General features: G+C 47.1%; 1 protein-coding gene and 1 long non-coding RNA gene across 2 annotated transcripts; one reads left to right on the top strand and one right to left on the bottom strand.

The window, feature by feature from the left end:
* Positions 1-1079: 1079 nt before the first annotated feature.
* Positions 1080-14931, bottom strand: LOC142791692 (silk gland factor 1-like). Its single transcript, XM_075885537.1, has 2 exons — positions 13357-14931; positions 1080-1435 (listed from the first exon to the last, which is right to left on the bottom strand). The coding sequence occupies exons 1-2, from the start codon at positions 14413-14415 to the stop codon at positions 1211-1213; spliced, it is 1284 nt and encodes a 427-aa protein (XP_075741652.1). The 5' UTR covers positions 14416-14931; the 3' UTR covers positions 1080-1210.
* LOC142791693 (uncharacterized) lies at positions 14921-15599 on the top strand. The gene is made up of 2 exons (XR_012890383.1): positions 14921-15083; positions 15181-15599. It is a non-coding gene; the product is annotated as an uncharacterized LOC142791693 (long non-coding RNA).
* The last annotated feature ends 301 nt before the right edge of the window (positions 15600-15900 follow it).

The following is a 15900-nucleotide window of genomic DNA, read 5'->3' as shown; positions in this document are numbered from 1 at the left end:
TCTTGAATACCGGGGTTAGGAGACGACGCGAATTGATCAGCTTGATAAAACAGCAACATAAATATATAGCACGTATTTTAATTCTCTAAAGTGCCACGAACTGCATTCTGAAAAAGCCACGTGCTTTGTATGCTCACTTATATCATGCAGCGAACAAACATCAATCACTTCAGGGTGGATACGCGAGTCTTGAACATAAATAAAGAGGCTAAAATCATTTTTCACAGCAATGCACAATTAATACAGAATATGCACTCTTCAGCCATCAAAAATCAGTATCATAGTGCCGACAGACCCTGCAAGTATCAACAGCGACTTATTCTAGCCAGACACGTTTGATCGCTTTGCAGGCGAAGCTAAGGATATATTCGATCCGTATTTCAGATACTGGGTTGCCAGAGCACACTGTATTCGTAGAATATAGATTTTCTTAGCCCAAACTATTACGGCGTTCTACCAACAGATTTACTCCTCCGTTGAAGTTTGCCTCGAACAAGCAGCAGTAGGAGGACAGAGAGTGAGATAGGAATGGGAACTTTATGATTTCATCGTGACAAAAGAAACGGCCGACCTCCTGCTGCACCAAGTACCCAAACCCGACAACTTATTCCCAGTATCCCGTGAGTTGCTTCGAGAGCGAAACGAGGAAACCCTCCTGGAGACGGTGACTCGTCTGCAAGGAGCCGTCAAGTTAGCATCTTGTACGGACGGCGGCTGTACCGCATTTCCCGTTCGCAACAGTCGCATCCGTAGGTCATCGGAAGTGCGTTAAATTATTTTCTTTCATGGCGATAACCTCGAGGGTCGAGTTACTTCCAGAAGCGTTGTGCACAGTTCCATAACGGAACACACTGTCTTCAGATCCGCATCCATCCACCATAAGCTCGTGAACAAGCTGGCGGTGATGACAGAGGAAGCAACGAGGCCACAGATCTGTGGTTCACGAACGAAGGAGGCTCCTCTTCGGAGTCGTCATCCGGGAACCTCTCGTCGAGTCGACACGACGCTCGTTCATCGGTGGTCAGGACGGTTCTTCCAAATCCCCGCACGGCCAGGCGGGTCTTGAACAACATGCGCCACGTCGCCGCTGTCCAACGGTTGCCGAGTCTGCCGGGACCCGTGCCAGCTCCGAGAAGCGACGTGCGCCCTCTCGCGGCGGTTACGCGTCGTGCGGGATGCCTCTTCTTCAGAAGTCCCGCAGCTCCTCGTCTCAGAGGGTGGGCGTGGCCGACTGGTACATGGAGTAGAGCGACGGGTGGTAGTAGCCCGCCGATGAGTCGTTGGGCAGAGCCGTGTGGCCCGCCAGCGGAGGCGACAGGTTGTAGCCGCCGTACTGGGACATCTCGTACAGCTTCAGGTCCGCCTTGCTCTCGTTCGCAGCGATGATGCTGTTGATCGAGAACGGGTGGCTCGACGGGTTGTAGTGAGGGTCCACCTGCGCCACGGCAGAGACACGATCTGGTCATTCACTCCTTTCATTTCAAAGAGGGCGTACACAACTCTAACTTCCGAACAAGTGACTTAACAGAGCACGCTCTTGATTACCTCCCGCTTGCTAGACGAATTCGCGCCCCAATCTGTGCATTACAAACCGAATCTACCCGGACTGCAACGGATCATTCAAATGTGCGAAGTGTGGTGTAGATGCAAACTTGGGACACATGCTGTGGGGATACGCGATGCAGGCCTCCCATCTGGCAGGACAGGTGCGCCGACGTTCTTAGGAGCAATGGATAACGGATAGGCGAACTAGTTCATGCTAACGGAATGGGAGTGCAAACGCGGACGCAAGGGAGAAGTCAAGAAGACATCACATGCTCAGTCACTTGTGGTGTCTTGACTTTACTCCTGTGTCCACGTTGCGTGTCCACTTATTAAGTAGGAGCAGTGAACTACAAAACCAACTCTGAGCTCTTCGATGCCCCACAAAGCGACGGAGAGGCCCCCCGGCGTCCGACTTGGGAGGAGCGCTCTAAAGACGTTGACGAACAGTCGGGTGCCTTTCGGAAATAAAGGTATATATACCACCACTGCCAATTTGCACTAAATTCCCAGTATCGGCCATTACGTACAGGAGGATAACAAGCAGTGAGTTTGTTATAACAGAAAAAAAAGACGAAAAATGGGCCTCATAATATGTAAATAAAGCACACCGTAATTTAACAATTAAACAGAAACAGTGCCAATAACGGTAGCATAACGCAATAATTATACAACGCAATAGCACATGATCGACCCGCTGGACAATTCTAGCAAATAAGACATCATTGATTTTGAAAGTTGCAGAGAATCAGACATACCAGACAAAGAATAAATGAAACATGGATTCTCAGTAGATAAGCTAATATGTCACGAATGATCGCCTAGATACGTTAGTAGAGCCATCTTAAAATAAGCTAATTTCTTAATATTCACTATGAATTCGAAATAATTCAATCATACATTCCTTTGGTTTAAGACGGAGAACGAGACGTAGGGGAGAAAAAATAAACATGTTAAGCATGAGCAAGGTCGTGTTCACTGTACTTCCAGGAGAGGAAAACGGATATTCTTTCTGCAGGCAAACAACGGCGGCGCTGTGACCTGTAGCCCACATAGCGTGAGCGGTACTCAGCCATGGAATGAATTATGAGGATAAAGAAGTAAAACGAAAAGGAGCGAGACGAAAGGGTACTAGACGAACTTTGGGTACCCCTTCCTACAAATAAGTAACCACATCGAAGTAATTATAGGACAGAAAAAAATCCTCTGGTTATATTATGCTTTTCATTATTTCATTCAAATCATCCTCATGCACAAAGAGGTTTACGTACGTAATTGATTGATTGATTGATTGATTGATTGATTGATTGATTGATATGTGGGGTTTAACGTCTGAAAACTACCATATGATCATGAGAGACGCCATGGTGGACGACTCCGGCAATTTCGACCACCTGGGGTTCTTTGACGTGCATCCAAATCTCAGCATAAGGGCCTAGAACATTTCCGCCTCCATCGGAAATGCAGCCGCCGCAGCCGGGAATCGATCCCGCGACCTGCGGGTCAGCAGCCGAGTATTTTAGCACTAGACCACCACGGCGGGCCGGTCGACGGTGCTTGATAACAACGGAGATGTCAGAGTTAAGGCTCTGGTGCTGTTTAAACAATAACAGCTTCGTAATACACTGTCCATAAAGTTACTGGCCTTTCATATCGTTCTAGCCCTCATTTTCTTTAACACGAGACAGTCACTATTGACGTCCATCGTATCTGCTGACGAATGAGACTAACAGCGACTGATTCGTGTTTAAATGAAGAAGGAAACCGCATCAACCCAATGTCCGGTTTGAGAGTGAACTACGACCTCGACACTATCGAAGCTCCCACAGCTCCAGCGTATGGTTAGAACTGCATCTTAACACCCAACATGTCGTGCCAAAGTACAAAGGACAAAGTAAAAAAACAAACTGGAGCATCAGCATGACTAGCATCCGATCGGAACGTGAGTATACACGAAGCCTCGCACATCATCTCTCTCTTCTTCACAAAAACGATAGATTCATTTTAAAGGCTGCACTAAATAATGCGATTCGGCCACTTCGGGTGGCCAGGAGACGCTGAAGGTTTCCTTGACACGTCAACCACAGCGAGGAGCATAACTTGCACGCGACCAAAATGCAATTTGCAATAGCCCAGAGCATGTTTGCGACTGTTCAAGTGGATGCGTTGTGCGAATATTTCGACATATATCGTGTGAATATTCATATCACGTGCGCGCTACATTAAGTAGTGATGACAAGGATGACCCCATAGAAAAGGCTGGAGATCGCTATCTTGTATACTTTTCCAGCGAAACATGTCGCAGGTTATATTTCCGTACGCTGCAGCTGTATTTTAATAGCGGCAGAAAAGCCCGTGTACTTGAATTTAGGAACACGTTATAACGCTGTTCGGTACAATCAGAAACATCTGTTACAAACAACCGGATGCCTCGAAATATCCACTTTAACGCAAAAAATGTAACGCAAAAATGTTTTTTTTTATATACACCTAGCATTTTTTGTCATTGTCCAGTCAGAGACATGGATAATCAGCGCATAAATTCCAACTAAGTTTCGCAGCACCAATGGTAGAAGATATTTGGGTATACTTACTATTAAAGTTACTGTAAGCCTTCCCCTTTGTTCAGTTACATACTCAATGACCTCAGGAAGTCTTTTCGCAAGCAACATTTACAGAGAGGCCTCTATAAAAAGTTATCGAAGCCATTGTCACTATTTTCCGTATAAGCCAAATCCAGACTGCCTAAGTGTTAAGGACTATACTTCCACCCGACTGCTGAATAAATTAATTTCTTTAAATATGCATACTGCGCTAAGTAAAGTGAGTTAATTACTTTTGCAAACACCGTACGAGCAACGTCTACATTTTAACTTGATTAAACCAAAATTTTCATTAACAAATCAGCTTTTAATTATTGTACCTTTCATTGAAAAGCATCGCTGTTTTGGAAAAGAGGAGGTAAATATAGTTAATGTTGTTAATTTTATGAAATTGTGTTCTCGCTTTTCTAGGTAAGGTCGATTTGTAAGAGCGCTAATTTGCAGCCCGGAATAATCAAATAGGACGCCCCCATGCGAAAACGTTGTCTTCAGTGACATTACGTGTCCCAAGAACTTTAACAGCGAATTTCTTCAAGCTTGGCGTATACTATCTTCGCCATGACCAAAAACCATGAACTGGTATGTGCCACAGAAATGTATCGATTGATTGATATGTGGGGTTTAACGTCCCAAAACCACCGTATGATTATGAGAGACGCCGTACTGGACGACTCCGGCAATTTCGACCACCTGGGGTTTTTTTTTTACTGTGCGTCTAAATCTGAGCACACGGGCCTACAACATTTCCGCCTCCGCCGGAAATGCAGCTGCCGCAGCCGGGATTCGATCCCGCGACGTGCAAATCAGCAGCCGAACATACTTTACCGCTAGACCACCGCGGCGGGGCACATGAATGGAGCAAATGCCACTGGTCACCACTGGCCCACTAAAAATGAAGAAGGCAACGGACAGGCGTAGAACACCAATTATGATTTCGAGACGCACGATTAACTTGCGATTGAGAAAAGCTTTAATAAACTGCCGGGACATATCTATGTCAGGAACACCGTGGCTAGACGTTTCAGTTTAACTCAAGTAGTACATCTGTACGGAGTGCTTCAGCGGTACGTACAACGATAACTAGTGTAGTCATATAATTCGAATGACCATACACCACATTTACTCTATGGGTAATGTTTGCGAACTGATTATTTATACTGGTTATAGCTTAGCCCTAATAAAACCCACATCTACTGTGCTTTGTAGATGCACTGCATCGTCGCATGCTACAATAGTTCACCGAAGAATGCATGGCTAAATCTTTCTTAATCACGCACCGGAATAAACCAAATCATAATTTTAATCGAAAAGCCTGCGTAACACACCGTCTGTATATACTGTTCAAACACGCAGCTAATAATAGTTAAGACGTTGAGTACAGCGGCGTTTCGTTAGGTTACATTTTCCGACAGCATGCAGGGGATCAACGTGAATGCACGGTTTGTATATATATATATATATATATATATAGTCGCGAGTAAATCCAACCAATTACAGGTGACGCAAGGAAAGCTCTTACAACGTACGGCGTTATCCGTGACAACGCTCTGGACATACATATATATACACACACACATAATCGCACTCAGATCGCAGACAGAAGACGCGCATTACCGAGAAAATATTGGCCGACACGACTGCCAATAGAGATTAACGGCGCGAGCCTCGAAGCGAGCGTCAGAGGTGGGCAACACTGATGCGATTGTTTAATGTCTACACGCGCATATGTATTTGCGAAGCTTCCGTTAAAAGGGCACAGCTGAGATTTCTAAGTAATATGCCCACAAACGAAACACCAAGCACTTGTCGAGCAGGCGTCTATATATATTAAACAGCATGGGGCATTTCGAGGATCTGTTTGCGTACATGGCGAAGAAAGTTTGCGAAAGATATCGCTATAGATGTGTTTGGCGTCGATATGTAGGTGGTCGAGTATACATGTTTGCTTTGCGGATGACGCAGTGTGTGCTCCCGCTGCAGCGTCCCCCCCCCCCCCTCCTTCTTTTTTTTTTCTCGCTGAATGCAAGAACGGCGAAATGTAAAGGAGATACGCGACACGCTTCTAGCAACATGCACGCGAAAGCTACACGCACGCCTTCGAATAGAGAGATTAGAGCATCGCTCGCACGATATTCTATATGCACGCAAACGATGCTCTTACGGAGAGAGAGTTCTACAATCAGATACTCGAAACCTATATAGCGTATACGCTATATGGGTTTCGCGAAGACGTATTGCGCGGTATATATATACCTCACAATACGTCTTCGCGGTTTTGAATGAAGAACGATGTTTAAGGTCTCGGTTGTTTTTAATACACAATCAAATACGTCTAACAGGTAATTAAGCTAAAGAAACCTACAAAAAGAGTGAGTTGACAAGCTCTGTAGCAATGGCTCATACGGCATCGAGTGATACTTCCTCAGCAAAGCATGCCCGCCATGCGGAACACAGTCACAAAAAGTCGCGCTGACTGCAGTGGGCCTAATCACTTTTTTTTTATTTACCATCACTGAAATAGCTTGTTCTCATTTATCGTTGTCATTTTATGGATTATTGCGTTTTCACTGGCTCTGTCCTGTGTTGTGTGGATTGTGTTTTGCCTAGATAATTTAGAATTGACATCCGTTCATATGACGCGTACAATTGTTTTGTTGCTTCTTTCTGCACTATTGTTGCAATCCCCACTCCTCAATTGTGCTTCCTGTTTTATTGTCTTGGATTTCTTGTTTGAAATATGCTTTTGTTTGCTCGACAATCGCCTGCCCTGCATTCAATCAATACAATATCTTGAGGAGGTTTCCCCGTCTCTCGGGCGTAGTCAGGGGTCGACATTCCAACTACAGTTGCGAAACAGCCACTACGCCACAATTCTTCCTTTAAAGAATCAGCGAAGGGCCCAGCATGCGCATTCGTAAAGCTGCTTACTTAGTTCTTTTTTATCATTTTTTTTTTGCTGTTGGCAGTGATGTAATATTGCTGAGCGCTTTGCAATAGGTGGCTTTTAAAATACTTCCTCATTGCGTAATTCACGTGTTTTGGCGCCGGGCGCAATTCTACTTGTCTGCCACGCAGTATTCAAAGTGACTCTTCACATTACGCGATGAAATTCCTATGGTGTTATATTTTCCCACGCAACAGTTTCAAGTAATGACGTGGCTCTGTGGTAAAACACCTATATACTTGCCAACACATGCCAAGGGTTCGTTTCTGAATTGAGTGGAAGAACTGTATCGGTTATCTTATTTACATCTTTCTCGATTTTGCAATGCACTCACCGACATCACTGATTTTTTTCGCTCACAACCAATTGCGCCGATACCAACACCGGAATATCCGCTGTAAGAGCGTCACAACGCTGTCGCGTTAAATCCTTACGCGTGATATTTGATATAACCAACCTGTTCTTTTCACAATAAATCAGATTATTTTAGACTAACTTTATCAATCTACATAACATCTCAGTACAGTTACGCTATACTCAGCTACCATCTTAATCAGCCGACGATACATAAAACGGAAAAATAAGATACAAATGTATTGAACTTGGCATTTAAGGTAGATGTTTCAAAGCGACTTACATGTTCGCTGTTAGCTTCTTTTTTTCTTCTCTTTATTATAGTGTTTTTTTCTGATACTCGAAGGCTGTTGCTTCACAAATGAGTAAGCTCGGCTACAGTATATAACACGGAATCAAGCCGCGTATGACCATCGAAGTATTTACACACCAATAACTATGTTACCTGGCCCATGGGCTAGCACGTATACTGCGATCAACAAGTGTCTCCCTTTTTGTCAGCTACTATATGTGATCCTTCTTTATTACGAGGTATGAAAAACAAATACTCAGCCCACACCATAAAACAAATAGCTTATAGTGATCGGTCCCGTAGAACAATTCACAGATGTCAGTGTCAAGAACTGTCATCTGCGTAATTTACCTACATAGTTCCGTATGTATATAAATTGGCCAAGCAAACTGGTCTTTTCCATAGCTATGAAATTTTTAACGAAGTTTCCACAACGACAAAGAAGGTGAGCTCGAAACGTCCGAAAAGGTGGCGTATTTAACGGTTTCATTACTTTCCCTGTATTGGCAGTCGAATCCACTTACAACGACACCGGTTTTAACAATATATCGGTTATAACAATAAAACGCTGCTGCACTGTGAACTTTTGTATGTTTTTTGATGGTGAAACAACCCCCTTACAGCAATGTCCCCATGTCGCGTTATGGGTTATAGAAATGAATTCTGGCTGCTGTGTTTCCGTGCCGAAAGATAATGGAACGCGAAACCCTTGAAAAAAAAAAAAGAAAAACTAGATTAGCAATATGCTTTTCCGCATAGCGCAGTGGTGTTTTGGCAAAGCTGACCTTTAAAATTCGTATACGGCGCGGGAGAGATAGTGGAGTCTGTTCACACGCTTACGAACATGCAAATTGGGTAAACGTTGAGAGTTGCAAGGGTTTCCGCGTCCGAAATTCGGGAGTTGCCATACATTGGATATATGGGGCTTATAGCGGTCCCGTGGAAGCATCCGAATTTTCAGTCGCGTCCGAAAAATCGGCACCTTTATCGTCCTTATCACTGCTGTGTTGGCCATACCCCATCCGATAATAGTTTTCTCGCAACAACCTGCCAGTTCCTATTTTCATTTTTTTGTGTGTGTGTGTGTGCGATCCGGTTATAGCGATAATCGGTTATAACAATTACATTTTTGTGGCACTCGAGTACTGTTATAGGTGGGTTCGACCGTATTTACATAACGTCAGCGACGTGCTCTGCAAGGTCAACAATTTTGCAGAAATCGCGGTGATCAAAACGACACTCTAAATGTTCTCGTCAGGTTTACACTCACTATATATCATCTCAATACTTTCAATTAACATATTTGGTCTCTAAACTCTTTCTTGAATGAACAGCAGCAGGTCAGAACTTTGACTGGGCTGACCACTCCGATTTTCTACCACAAAATTATCATTGTCACTGATTCCTTAGACGGCACGAATGCGAACGACATATTCTTTTCCTTCTCAGTCAGTTGTAATGATCCTCCTCCCGCCCTCTAGAAAGTTTCCTGCTCCTTGCGTAGCCTAGCATACACTATACACGGGATCGCAGGTGGTGCAAGCTTGCCGCATGCTCCTTGATCTCACACGCCCTCCGCGATTGGCCGACCATTCACTAGACGACGTGATGTCAAGCCGTCACTATGTGACGTCATGTTATATGAAGCCGTAACAACATCACAGCTGGACTTTCTGTGACGTCATGGTTTTCAACGCGAAAGTGTTATAAGCCTGCGCCCATGAAGACTTATTACGCACTTCCGTCACGGAAATACGACAGCAAAATAAGCGCGACCAGACAGTAAAGAAAAAAAAGTAACCGAAAATGATTTGCCCGGAGTTGAACCGTCGAACCACGGCCTCTCGATCACGGGCGATGCCTGGGGAGCGAGAGGTCATAGGCCCAAGCCATGAAAGAGACTAAACCAACGAGTCTTTTAATACCTCGCACAGTGCTCATGCTCGCAGGGTGGTGTCGCCGTCTGGAAACTTAAGTCAAGTTGGTGCTTCCGCGATACGCTCAGACAACGCAGCATTGCTATTACAGTCCCATCCGGCGAGTTTCTGTGGAATTTCGACATCGTTTCAACGCACCGCGGGGAGGAGGCCGCCTTAACGCAAGCTTCGCTGACAACATTCGTCCATATTAAAATATAGCTCTCCGAACAGCGTTCAATCCTTGTTGACAATTGACGGCCGTGTTATAGGCACACAAGACGCGCTTTGCGTACGTTCCTTTCCTCCTTTAGAATTTTGAATGAGTGCATACCGAGTTCCAGTGTTTATACAAAGTTCATCTCCAGCTCAGACATACTTCTAAAGAGGATAGTCTTTCTTGGGATACTTCAACCACGGTGCAATTACATCTTACACCATGACTTCAACGCAAACATTTCGCTCTGTCTGTTGCTGTCCGTCCAATAATTCAGCCACCCGGCGATAGTTTAGCCCCTTGTTCAATGTCTATTTATTTAGTTCTGGTGGCTGCGTTCGTACTTGCGAACATTGTCATTCAAAGAACAACTATTACGCACACTCAAAGTGCGACATCAATACATAAGCGTTAAGCAGTGTGTCTTTTTGTCTATAGAACATGCATAGATGCGTAATTCTATAAGACCAAGGAGGTTATTACGCTGCGCTGGCAATGCGACGCTATATGAACGAAAAAAAAAACGGGTACTTTTTACGCTTATCTAAAAAATTCATGGGCTTTGACTAAATAATAAATCTACCCTGTGCTGCCACCTAACAGTGACTAATTCTAAGAAACTTTCGTTTCTTAGCATTACTGCCCGATGGCACCATATCTCACGGGGATATATATGCGGCCATTTTGGAGGGCGAAGCTCCCTAAGCCGTGGAGCGTGCGTCCACGATGTAGTAGTAGTAGTAGTAGTAGTAGTAGTAGTAGTAGTAGTAGTAGTAGTAGTAGGTAGCCATCTCCACGGCCGCACTATAGATAGAGGAGCGGCATGCGCGCACCCTTTTTAATTGAGGAGGAAACCCGGGCAGGTTAATCATAAATAAAAACATAGTGGTTTCCGATGAGATAACTTAGAGACGAGTATTGGTGACCTAATCTTCTTCAATAAAAACTGCCTTGAATTGGATGCTTACTAAAAAAAATACTAGCATCAGAGAAACGCAATTGGGCACTATCTGACCAGAAAGGGTTGCCATGTTAAACAGCGTAAGCTCCTTGGTTTTAGCAAGGTTTAGCGAGGGTTGAGCTGCAGTGCCATGAATATAGTGAACTAGTATATAGCCATGAACTATAGAGGTGATGAAAGGTGGGAAGCAGACACGAAGCGCAGGCTGTAAGAAAGTGCGCGAGTGCCACATCTCGTTTACAGTCTTTGGAATGCCCGCTGGATGGCGGTACTTGTATATGCTGAATATATGATGAAAAGATGCGAGATGGCAATACTTGGAGTGTTCAATACATGGGCGGGCGAATGGATGGATGGACGGACGGACGGACGGATGGACTCATGAATGGACGGACGCACGGACGAACGGACGCATGGACGGTCGCACAGACTTATCAAGCACTCCGTGGATATGCTGCCATTTTTTTTTTTCAGCACGCCTGTTGTTTCCGATGGTCAATTTTCGCGTTTATCGGGGTAAGCATAAGACTCGCGCTATAAAAATATCTGTCTGTCTGTGGATTGTTTCGGCGGACTAAGCTGCTAACTTGCAATGGCGCTCTAGCAAGCATCTGACACGGATATGCATGGACAAAGAGAGATGCCCTTGTTTTTGTGTGTTCCCACTATAGCGCACCGATTTTCCGTCACTCGTAAGCGAAGGTCATCACTGTTCGCGTTATTGGATGAATTGATGTCATTGAATTTCGCTGCAGCAGGATCGGGTCATCCCCTAGACGAACTGTGATGACTTTTTAAACCAAGCAATATTCAAGGATGAACACGCGAACCGATACGACTGACGTGCACAGCTCTGATAAGCTAAACCGTGCTCATTAGAAGCGACCTTTGTCTATATAAAACAATATTCGGGTACCTCACACCATATATTGGGCAATATCTGCGAGGAACCATTGTTCGGACAGTCGGTGTGTCGTTCCAACACTTCCCCACATTAACCGAGTGTTCTGCCTCACGATCGTTATAGTTGCAGGTACCACGAAAACTGGTATAGACCCACAAGAACTTTTATGACAACTCTGCGCCAGCCTCCCCTTATGCAGGTGAGGAATCGCACTAAACATCATCTAGCGTTGGTCCAGACCTACAGCAACGCAACGTGTTGTATACAAGTGGGATAACGTACACAAGGTATTCCTCTGTTAAAAAAGCCGAGGCCCGAAGTGGTGTGTTGTACTTCTCGTGTCCCCGTTGTTTGCGCTGCCCATTTCAAAGATGCATAACCAATTCTTGCTCCAATGTCCCTTCTGATTTGAAGCCAACATTCTTTAACTTCAATCGCTAACGTGGCAAAAAACAAAAGTACAAAGATGCGTATTCCCCTGACTCGAACTCTGCATGTGTATACAGTTCTGTACATACACCTGCGACATATGGCGCCCAAACATGCAGGATAACAAAGAATGCCGAGAAAAAGAGAATGAACACGTAGCGTGTGTATGTGGAGCGAAACGTTACAGGAATTACATTAATAGATCGGAGGACGGCAGCATGGGTCAGGGAGCTAACAGCGCAGCGGATACATATATATCAAGCGGAACGGATTGAACTGGGCTGGCCACGTAATGCGCAGAACAGACCACCGATGGACAGCGAGACTACCAGAATGGTATGTGAAATGCAGTCGAAGTATAAGCAGAGGTTAGAAGGAGTGCATCAATTAAGAAGTTCGCATGGATTGAATGGAATCGGCTCGTAAATGTTCGGGTAAACTAGTGATCTTTGGGAGAGGCCTTTGCTCTGTTGTGAACTGTGAAACATGCCGAGAATGACGGTGACAGTATACCTACCTAAAGTGTGCCTCGTTGTCATTACTGTCCAGTGAGAATGATTTGAAAAGGGCCCATCCCCAAACTGCATGGACTGCTCCATCAGGGAGTTTCAAATCGTAACTATAGTTTAAAAATACAGGCGATCTCCTCTCCTGCCCACTTGCATGCTGTTTACCGCACGGCCGAGTGTGTGTTGCAAGCTGCTACAAGGCAACGGCCCGCGGTTCAGCTATTAGGACGCCAAAGTCCATATATATTCTGATATACGCGATAAGGCTGCTTGTACACAAGGTTAAATGCCCATGGTTTCGGAGGAACTGAAAGGAAAGTTAGCAAGTCCTTTCATATCAGTCGTAGGCAAACGATCAGTGCAAAGTGTCGCTCTTGGTAAGTCATTTGCCCGCGGTATATAGACATATAGTGTTTATATATTTGTAAGCTATCTTACAGGTGATAATGCCCATTCGCTGGATTTACTGACGGCATCAGTGCGCATATCTTGATGCTGTGGTGGTATAAAGGCTCGTGTTTCGCGAGGAATAAGAATCATTTGGCCGTATAGGCACTCGCGCTGTCCATTGTTTCTTTGTCTCTGTACTTCTTTTTTCGGTGGACCCATGTCGGTATATGTTTGACCAACTCTATATAGTTCAAACAACACTGAGCATGCACAGTGAAGAAAGAGAGGAACCCACCTTGAGCAAGGACTCGTGTAGCGCGTGGTGCGGACCCATGGCCGGGGAGCAACAGCTGGACGGGTCCTGGTGCGATCCGTAGCCCATGCCCAGCATGGCCGGATTCGAGGCGGGCGCCAACGCGTGGTGCTGCTGTTGCGAGTGCTGCGACTGATGCTGTTGCGTGTGCTGTTGCTGCTGCTGATGCTGCTGCTGTGGGTGATGCTGCTGCTGCGGAGGAGGAGGGGGCTGCATCATGTGTCCCGGAGACTCGGCGGCCATCTTGGCCTTGGAGTTGTGGTGGTGTCCCGTGGTGGCCTTCTGCGCCTGCCGCACGGCCTCGCGCTTCTCGCACTTGAAGCGCTTTTGGCGCCGCAGGTAACAGCCGTTCTCGAACATGTTGCCCGAATCCGGGTGCAGAGTCCAGAAGGAGCCCTTGCCCGGCTTGTCCGGCGTGCGCGGCACTTTGACGAAGCAATCGTTGAAGCTGAGCGAGTGGCGTATGGAGTTCTGCCAGCGCTGCTGGTTCTGGCGGTAGTAGGGGAACAGGTCCATGATGAACTGGTAGATCTCGCTGAGCGTCAGCATCTTGCTCGGGCTGTTCTGGATGGCCATGGTGATGAGCGAGATGTACGAGTAGGGCGGCTTGGCGTGCGTGTACGACCGCCGGTACGCCTTCGAGTCGGCGCGAGCCCTCTGCAGGGCGCCCGGAGAGTCCGGACCGGAGGACGGCGCGGGACCCGTGGCTGCGGCCGCCGGCAGGAAGTCGCGACCCAGGCCGCCGATGAGACCCGCCGACACCCCGTTCATGCCGGCCTGGCCCAGCGAGTTCATGGAGTTCATCGATCCCAGCGGCGCCACCGAGGGCGACATGCACGCCGAGCCGGACGCCATGGTGGGTCCGTTGCCGAAGGACTGCGGCGCGTAGCCCGCGTGCATGCCGGCCATGCCCATGTTGTAGCCTCCTTGCAAGGGCTGCATGGCGGCCACTGCCGAACCGCCGTTGCTCATCGAGCCAGCGCAGCCGGACGACGCGTCCTGGTAGCCCTTGTGCTGGCCCAACATGCTCGTCGCCGTCATCGCAGTCGCATCGCTCGACGACCCACCACCGATCAGGACACCGCACCGCTCACCAAAAAAACTCTCTTCCTTGCCGCTCGCTCGCTGGTAACCGCGCGCGCGACAATTTTTCGTCACACACACACGAACACCAAAAAAAATAACCACACGCGTTTCAAACACCGACCACCCGAGTGAGAACACGCGCTGCGCGCACACTTTCGTGGTGCATGATGGTGGGCTCTTTCGTCTTTTTTTCCGAGCGGGGCGCCTTCAGCACCCGCACCGCGCTGCGCCGTTGGGTAAATAAGGCGCCCGAGCCGCTCAATCTCTAACTGGGGCCGCCTCCCGGCATCGGACGCAACCCTGACGCCACGCCTACGGCTGAGGCGTACCACGGACGCCACGTCACGAGGCGGAGGGCCAATGGAGTCGTTTAAAGGGACACTTCCTCTCGCAGGACGTCGGAACCCTCTCCGTTGTCCCACACCTCCTTCCAACGCGTTGAGTTATTTCCTCTAACGCAAAGAGAGACCTCCCTCGCCCTCGTCTCCGACGACGCGGACGTCTCTCGTACGCGACGCGAGCCCTCTCGTCGCATCGAAGCGAGCCGCGACCAAAGCGGCAGGGGCCGTCTCTTTTCCTTCTTTTTCTCGTGCCGAAAGCAACGCTAAGCTTCGTGTCCCGAGGTACGAATTTCTGTTCCTCTTTAGCTTTTTTTGTTTTCATTGCCCATTCGTTCCTTCCTCATTTCGTTCTTCGTTTCTTCCTGCGTACGTGTTTCAGGTCCTGCAGCAGCTTGTTTCGTTGTTATTGCCTGTCCACGTTTCCATCAGCACTCTCGACATCCTCGGTGGCGTCGTCTCCATCTTCGTCCTCCTTTCAGCAACAGTCGAGACGCTCGGCCCGGTCCGTCCTCGCATCGAAACCAGCAGCGAGACGAGGCTCTCCTATTCCTATGCTGGAACACAGACGTCGAGCCCACCGGAAAGGACCGGCCTTTCGTCGCACTCTCCCGCAGCAGCCCGCCCAGGCCGAGCGCAGTGTCGGTTACGTTTTTTTCGGAGGAGTCTCCGATGTTGATGCGACGACGGACGAGATTGAACGAAAGCGACCGGCGCGCCCCTCCCCGGCGTTTTCGTGAAAAGATACCGACAAAAAGAACAAGAATAAAGCGTGGAGAACGGCGATGGCTGGAACGCGAAGTGGTCCGCTAGTATTGCCAGTTATTGTTAAGGATAAACACACGCGTCTAAAAGGAAGTTCCGCCCCTACAAGTGACTGCTATAAGGAGTGCGAAGCATTGATTCGCCTTGTTAGCCTTGCGCTTATCTTGCCTCTGTCTTCTGTTGCTCTAGTCCTTTTCTTTTTATCCATTTCGCTCTCACTGCTACTTTGTCATGTCCTTTATTTATCTCCTCTTTTGGTTTCTTTTTTTGTGTGTGATCCTCCGAGTTGTTTAGCGATTATCCATTTTATATTCTATGGTCTCTTTCTAACTCTTCG

The sequence above is a fragment of the Rhipicephalus microplus genome, unplaced genomic scaffold (assembly GCF_043290135.1).
Source record: "Rhipicephalus microplus isolate Deutch F79 unplaced genomic scaffold, USDA_Rmic scaffold_183, whole genome shotgun sequence".
Classification (NCBI taxonomy): domain Eukaryota; kingdom Metazoa; phylum Arthropoda; class Arachnida; order Ixodida; family Ixodidae; genus Rhipicephalus; species Rhipicephalus microplus.
This window is presented reverse-complemented; position numbering and strand designations above follow the sequence as displayed.

What these genes read in the sequence shown, in the direction of transcription:
- LOC142791692 (XM_075885537.1), bottom strand. Translation starts at nt 14,415, where the DNA reads ATGACGGCGACGAGCATGTTGGGCCAGCACAAGGGCTACCAGGACGCG. An exon ending in TACACGAGTCCTTGCTCAAG is followed by an intron (nt 1,436 to 13,356) that starts GTGGGTTCCTCT and finishes GCCGTGGCGCAG; the next exon opens with GTGGACCCTCACTACAACCC.